The sequence below is a fragment of the Hydra vulgaris genome, chromosome 07 (assembly GCF_038396675.1).
Source record: "Hydra vulgaris chromosome 07, alternate assembly HydraT2T_AEP".
NCBI classification, from domain to species: Eukaryota; Metazoa; Cnidaria; class Hydrozoa; order Anthoathecata; family Hydridae; genus Hydra; species Hydra vulgaris.
Window position 1 is genome coordinate 32,945,001 of NC_088926.1, and position 8,833 is coordinate 32,953,833.

Genomic DNA, 8,833 nt, shown 5'->3' on the forward strand with positions numbered 1-8,833 from the left:
AAAGTTGCCTCTCAGTTTGAGATAACTTGTATCATTAATGTGACAGGAATAGTGTGTTATTTTGGTCAATATATGAATTAGAGGAAGTGTTTTTTGATTGAAAGAGAGGAAAATAAGACTGGTGACACTGACCAGAATAATTCAGAGTATTCTATTTTAAAATTATATGAGAGTAATGCAATTTAGGAATTTAAGTTATTTAAATTTCTAAAAACCTTAAAATATTAAGTACATTTGGGATACAACTACTGATGCAAAACAAACGTAACGTTCTTTCGTGCTTATCACATTTAGCATTTTACAATATCAATTTATTCTATAACAAATGACCTAATGAGTCATAGAAGTTCATATTTGAAGAAAGGTTTTCTTATATAATCAGAAAACCTGAGATACTAGTAAAGTCAAAAAGATAACAAAAGTATTATGACATTAAAATAAACATTTTGAAAAATTATTGACAAGTTACATATTAATACACCAATTTTACTAAACACAATTATAAAGATTATTTTTTAAGGATTGTAAGAGCGTTTCTATGTTTTAAAATGTTATTCTTATTTTCAAGGTAAAACTTTTTTTTTTTCATATTGAGTTCCTCATTTACTTTATCAATAAAAAAGATTTTCTTAGTTGATACTTTTCAAATATTATTGTTTTTATTCTTTCATAACTTAAATATTTATAAAACCAATCGAGTCACAATTTTATCTTATCCTACAAACCTCGTTAATGCTTTGGAACCATTTTTTTGTTATATCTTTGTATTTAATTGTGTCAACCAAAGATCATTATGTTAAAAGGCAATGTTGTGAGTTAAGCAAGATAGAATGTCTATCAAATATTTTGGTTTTATTTGTAAAGTGATGTTGCAAACAAGTTCCCAAACAACATTCCACCGTCACACCAGTGCTGATAATTTGGGGTGTTGTTTCCTATAACATGGGCATGCAGATGAGCTTCTAAAACCTGTTTAATGACTTAGTTGGTAAAATCACGTGATCCCTGAACACATATAGACCATTAAAGACAAGCAGACAAAATTTCTTTTGAAGGACCTTTAACGTCAAAATTAGTAAATTTATCTAAAATTATCTTTGACTGGCTGTTTCTTCATCTGTTGGCTCATATATACTAAATCATCATCATTTTCCTGATGATCTTATAAAGGAGAAAAAACCTGTTGAAGAATATAATAATATGATAAATAATAATAGTGTTACTACTAATTTATATACATATATATATATATCTATATATATATATCTATCTATATATATATATATATATATATATATATATATATATATATATATATATATATATATATATATATATATATATATATATATATATCTATATATATTAATATATTTATATATATATATATATCTATATATATTAATATATTTATATATATATATATATATATATATATATATATATATATATATATATCTATATATATTAATATATTTATATATATATATATATCTATCTATATTAATATATTTATATATATATATATATATATATATATATATATATATATATATATATATATATATATATATATATATATATTAATCAAATTGACAAAAATTCTATGTAACTTTTTACTGCGTATTACACAAAATGATAATTGCGATTTGTTTTTTTATTTCAAGTTTGCTTTCACAAATGGTGTGTACTAAACTTAAAAAACTATTTGAAAACAGATTTTTCATTAGCGAATTTATTTCAAGTTTGTTTCTTGCATAACACTTTAGTCAGACTTCAGATTTAAAGTATGACTTGAAATTTCAAGTTCGCTCTTGCATTCAGAAAAGATTTTTGCTTTCTCAAGTTAGCTTTTCAAGCTTTCAGCTTGAAAACGGCCAGTGTTTAAGTAAGACTTAGAGTTCAAGTTTGCTTTTTGTATTTGTTAGGTCAATATTTACACTTAAAGTATGGCTCCAAATTTCAAGTTCGCTTCTAGTATTCCATCCATAAATACTGTATTTAAAATGTTTATTTCTTTTATTGTTACTATTAAAAATTTTTATTAAAGATTCACTAAATTTAAGTTTAATTTTTTTTAGCATTAGTGGCCTTTCAAAAAATCATCTGTAGTGCTATTTATATTATCAAAATAATGTTTTCCTTTTTTTAAACAGGAAATGATAATTATACATAATTTAACCTTAAAAACTATTATAGTCATTTTTTTATTTAGTTTTAAACAGGAAGAGTCAAATAAAAGTGTCATGTTTTTGTTTGTGGAAATGTTTTTTATTGGAAAATAATTGTTTTTGCATTCGAGTTCCCAAAAAACAAAAAGTTTAAAAAAAGGTTCTATAATTGTATTATGTGCATGTTGACAATTATAAACATGGATATCAAATCCATCAGTTGATTGTCCAGTTCTACAACTATAATTATATCCATTCGAACAAAGTCTTAAATTAATAGTTTTTCCGGTGTATATAGTTTTTATATTGCAAGTTAGACATTTAAAATAATATATTACATTTTTACTATTGCAATTTATATGACTTTTTATGTTCCATATGGAACCACCTGATGTTGTAAAGGTTTTAACTTCTTGATGATAGAATTTGGATACATACAACAATTATCTTCACATTAAATTAGTCCTATTACTTTATCGATTAAATAAAACTTTGCACAGGTCAGAATTCTGAACAGATTGGATGGTTTTTTAATGGAATTACTGGCTGGATATTTTAAAAAACTTCCTTTACTCTTTTATTTAAGAATAGAATACAAAAAAGATTAGTTTCAGTTATGAAAGATTGACAATTCAAGTTGCTATAAAAAGTTGAAATTAAGGAAAGATTTCTTAAGATTGATTGATTGGAAGCTGGTCCTTGGAGTTTTGTATTTTGAAAAACTTTTTCTATAGTATTGTTAGAATATTTACATTCTTTTAAACAAGTTTTTAGTTCTGCTAATCGTTATTTTTCCTTTTTTGTAATCAGATGTGAAAACAATTTTTAGCTGATTTAGCTAGATTGAAAGGGATTCTCTTTCTTGTGTGATAAGGGTGATGACTTTTATAATTTAGGTAATCGTGAGTATCAGTTTCTTTATAATAAATATCTGTTTTTATTTTACTGCTATTTTCAAGAAGAATAGATATGTTTAAAATATCAATCACATTATACGTGTTACCATCTTTTATAAATTTTTTGCCCTAGTCTGTTGTAAGACTAATTGAAATATCTATTTCAGTTAATGAATTTACAAAGTTAACTATATACAATTGTTTTGGCTAGATAATAAAACCGACATCAATAAATATATCTCTAAGAAAATTGCTTTTTACCGTTGCCATCGTGATAAGAAAACTACTTACACCTGAGAAAAATAAGCACCTCGACCAAAAATTGGTTGAAATTAGAATTTTTAACTTTTTTTGATAGTTTGAAAATCTTTTAAATACATATTTAAAAGAAAAATGGTTTATAATTTTTATAAAAAATAAAATATGCAAGTTTTAATATATGGTATTCATTTATTAAACAAAAATTCAAAAAAAAATCAAATAAAACGCGAAAAAAATAATAGCACCACAGCTTTAATGTGTATTTTAAATAAGTAAATGAGATCATTTGTTTTAAACATCGTACAACAAATATTAGTAATTTCTTAATATATTACTATTTTGTGGCGTGACCTTTATTGGCAATGACGGCTTTACAACGTCTTGGCATCGAGTTAACCAAGTCCTAACATTGCTTTGGCGGAATTTTGCTCCAAGTCTCTTTAACTACGTTCCAAAGTGACTCTTTCGTTGTGGGTTTGGTAGCAGGAACTACCTTTACTTCAACCTACAAATTCTTGTTAAGATCTGGCGACTGTGCTGGCCACTCCATAACGTTCACTTCATGCTCCTCAAACCAATTCTTCGCCTTCATGCTAATGTGCTTTGGGTCATTGTCCTGTTGAAACACCCAGGACAATGGCATTTCATAGTCTGCATACGGCGACATCATTATATCCAGTATATCAACATAAACGTGTTGGTCCATAATAGTAGTAATGTGTTAAATGGGCCCTACTCCGTAAAAAGAATATTATACTGCAGCCTCCATGTTTAATAGTTTTGATGGTATATTTTGGATGGTATTCTGCATTCGGAGGTTATCTGACATACGCCCGAGAGCCTTTTTCACTATAAAGCACAATCTTACTTTGGTCTGTCCATAAAACTTCCTCCATTTTTCGAGTAGCCAATTTGAGTGTTTTTTAGCAATAGCAATACGCTTTACAACATGTCTAGCACTTAGAAGTGGAACTTTTCTGTGGCAACAGGCTTTTATTCCTTTAACTTGCAGACAATTCCAAATTGTTTGTACTGTTGCATCGATGTTTAAGTCCTTTTTCAGCTCGTTAGCTGTTTTAAAAGGCTCCTTTTTAACCTGTCGGACTAAGCTATTGGCCAAAAATGTTGAAATAGAACGTTTTCAAACACGTGTTTCAGGCTTTTCTTGAAATTTTATGGCATTTCTTATCATTTTATTGAAACACTCAACTAAACGACCAACTTCTCTAAAAGCTTTCCCTGCTGATATCAACTTTTGGATCAGTTCTCGTTTTTTTGCGCTACAATGCTTTCCGCGTCCCATTTTTATATGTAAATATCAGGTAACCAAAAAAGTTCGTGCGATTTTTCCGTATATAATAAAAACACACAAAACGACAAAAGTAAGTACATTTATTCATCAAAATAGTCACCATTAGCATCTAAAACCTTTTCCCAACGTAAAACTAGCTTATTTATTCCACTTCTAAAAAATTCTCGGTCCTTTGAGTCTATAAAAGCTTTCAACTCCATTTCAACCGCGTCCTGGTCTCGGAACTGCTGTCCTTTTAAATGATTTCCCAGGGAAAGGAAAAAACGGAAATCAGTAGGGGAGAGGTCTGGCGAGTATGGTGGATGAGGCAAACTCTCCCAACCAAGGCTTCGGAGCTTGTCCTGAGTCACGCGAGCGGTGTGCGGTCTTGCGTTGTCGTGGAGAAGCAGAACTCCTCTCCTGTGCACCAGTGCAGGCTGCTTTACAAGCAACAGGTCGTGCACTCGTTGCAGCTGTGCTGAGTAGACCAGTTCAGTAATGGTATGGCCTGTTGGGAGCAGCTCGTAATGCACCACACCAGCTGTAGTCCACCAAATGCAGAGCAAAACCTTCCGCTCGTGGAGATTGGGCTTTGGTGTCTTTGGGATGGGGTCATCGGGGGACAACCAATGGTAGCAACGCTTGGTATTGTTGTACACAATCCATTTTTCGTCGCATGTCAATAAACGATTAAGAAAAGGCTCAACATTGTGGCGTGATAAGAGTGATGTGCAGATCGTAAGCCGTTGCTTCTTGTTGTCAATCGACAATTTGTGCGGAACCCACCGACTCAGCTTCCACGCTTTCCCAATCGCATGCAGATGCAGGCGGATGGTTTCAACACTCACAGCAAACCTCACTGCAAGTTCTTGGCAAGTTTGGCTGGATCCAGACTCGACAGCGTCCTTCAGTTCATCCTCATCAACCAACAATGGGCGTATAGAACGCGGCAGGTCTTCGATGGACTCATCTCCCGAAGAGAATCGCTGAAACCACTTCTGTGCTGTGCGTTCACTTACTGTACCTTCTCCAAATGCTGTGCAGATATTTTTGGCCGCTTGTGTTGCATTCCATCCAAGTTTGAACTCGTAAGGTAAGCAAGATCGAATAATCGTTGGTTGGGTTGCCATCCTTTTTTTACACAAAACCTTTCCTGTAAGCTCGTTACAAGCCTACACTATATATGCAGCAACTGCGCGTGACACACGCGTTCTATTACGCAACAAAGCTACTTGCCTTGTGCGATGTGGGTGTTGTAAAAAATGCTAAAAACAATTCAATTACCAAAAACAGCACGAACTCTTTTGGTTACCTAATATGCTCTACTAGTAAAAAATAAATAAAACAGCAAAAAAAAAAACATCAACCCTTGCTATTTTTAAAATTATTTTTTCGTTATCAGAGAATTTTACAACAAAAGAATATGTATTGCTTTTTTATTTTTCGATCAGAATTAGTATTTTTGATTAAAATTTAGAAACACCAAGCAGTTTTTTTCCAAAAGTCTCGTTTTTTTTAAAAACCCAACAGTTAGACATGTATAGTCTGGAGTAAAATTAGTACGCATTACTGTTTCTGTAATTAAGTAATACATTTTGTAATTAAGCAGAAAGTTATTTGTATGTTATGCAAAAAATTTATTCCAACTTTTTTTCTCTCGGGACTAGAATATAAAAAAATTTAATTATCTATGAAAAACATCTCCATCAACAAAAACATGACATTTTTATTTGACTTTTCCTGTTTAAAATAAAGTAAAAAATTGACTATAAAAGTTTTAATAGTTAAACTGTGTATAATTATGATTTCATGTTTAAAAATAGAAAAATGTTATTTTGATAACATAAATAGCACTACATATGATTTTTTGAAAGGCCCCTAGTGCTAAGAAATAATAAACTTAAATTTATAGAATCTTCATTAAAATTTTTTAATAGTAACACTTAAAAAAACAAATATTTTACATGCAGTGATTTTAGGTTTGACTACTACCTTATTTAAATTGGTTATTAGCTGATTTTTATGTATATATATATGTATATATATATATACATATATATATATGAATATATATATATAAATATATATATATATCTATATATATATATATATATATATATATATATATATATATATATATATATATATATATATATATATATATATATATATATATATATATATATATATATATATATATATATATATATATATATATATATATATATATATATATATATATATGTATATTGACGGGTGAGCACCGAGTTTTACTTAAAAAACATGTTACTTTTACATTAAAACGTTGGTTTATGTTGGAAAATCTATCCATATTCTGAAATTACATAGCCATATCATTAAAATTACTTAAAATTAACAATAAAAAAAAAAATATACTTTATCTGCAGTGTTTATATGTTTTACTACTACTTTATATATATTGGTTAATTAGCACATTTCAATATATATATATATATATATATATATATATATATATATATAAATATATGTATATATATATATATATATATATATATATATATACATATATATACATATATATATATATATATATATATATATATATATATATATATGCATATAAATATATATATATATATATATATATATATATATATATATATATATATATATTTATGTATATATATTGACTGGTGATCACCAACTTTTACTTAAAAAATATTATTTTTACCTTAAAACGTTGGTTAATGTATGAAAATCTAACCATATCCATCCATTCTATTTTAAATGCCAATCTAACTTTAATACAAAATTATAACTACGTTGTTTAACATTGTTCAAATTTTGATGTGCCCACTTTAATAAACAAGTGAAATTTGTTTTACTGCCTTACCTACCTAAGGTCAAGAAAATAACTATTGACGTATAGCATAAATATGGTTTCGCTATAATGCTACTACCTAATAAATACTTTTTATCTAATAAATAAATAAAATTATTGCTATTTTATTTTGCAGTTTACGTTGTTAACACCATCACACCATTGGTAAAAGGAAATCGCATTGCTATTATTACTGAACTGAATGTAGAGTTTTTATTTTCATTTGATGTTTATCCAAAACAGTTTGTTTCTGGTTGTCATAATGTTATTTTGCTTTCAAATGTTTTTGGCATTTGGTTCTATGAAAATGATAAAGGTGAACTATGCTTTTCGATGCAAAGTAATTGTAACTGTAGCGAAGGTTTTCTCTCAAAATCTATTAATATAAATGTTTGGTCAAGAATTGAGATACGTCAAGTTTTTAATGGATCAGACTATATTTACACAATCAAAATTAATAATGAAACTGTTTTCTCTGAAGTTAAACAAAACGTTAACTTTGTTTCCGATGTTGAAATCTTTGCTTCAGGATCCCTTTATGAAGCCCAAGATGGCTTTATTAAAGACGTTTATTTTCTTAATGGGAATTCAAGTAGGTGTTTAATTTTTTTTTAATGCAATTTAATAAAAAATGTGAAACTGTTTAATCATCGATTTTCGGCAAACAATTACACGGTATTTTATTTATTAAATTTAATTATATACTTTAGGCAAAAAACTTATTGAATGGTCACACCGAAAAGTGATTATCTTTTTATTAATAAAGACAAAAAAATTATTTAACTACAGTGAAATATTTGCCTAAAATCCTAGTTAAAAACCAAGGAGCTATTAGGTAAAGTGTCTTTGTATTTCAAGTCGGCATTGTGTAATGTTTTACGTTGATTCAACGATGGCACAACGTTGTATTTTACGTTAGCAAAACATTTTATTTTACTTTAGCAAAACGTTGTATTTTACGTTGGCAAAACGTTGTATTTTACGTTGGCAAAACGTTGTATTTTAAGTTGATTCAACGTTATTATTTACGTTTGCACAACTTGATATTTATCTTTTATCGAAACTGAATTAAATTGTTTTATGTTAAGCATATACTTTTAAGCATAAAATATTATATATTTATACGCATGTATAATCGCATATATATATATATATATATATATATATATATATATATATATATATATATATATATATATATATAAATGTATTAATACATACGTAGTACCGCAATTTTTATGCTGAAATAACGTTGCTTATTACATATGATTATATTTATTATGCTGCATCTGATTGAAGAGACATTATTCATGTTTGCTTTGCTTGTGGCTTGATGTTTCATTACATAAAA

The 8,833-nt window shown here is 27.9% G+C and overlaps 1 protein-coding gene across 1 annotated transcript; it reads right to left on the minus strand.

Annotated features, from left to right (window-relative positions):
* Nucleotides 1–4,720: 4,720 nt before the first annotated feature.
* On the minus strand, nucleotides 4,721–5,749 carry LOC136082706 (histone-lysine N-methyltransferase SETMAR-like). Its single transcript, XM_065802126.1, has one exon. It carries the CDS (start codon nucleotides 5,747–5,749, stop codon nucleotides 4,721–4,723), a length of 1,029 nt encoding a protein of 342 aa, XP_065658198.1.
* Between the last annotated feature and the right edge of the window lie 3,084 nt (nucleotides 5,750–8,833).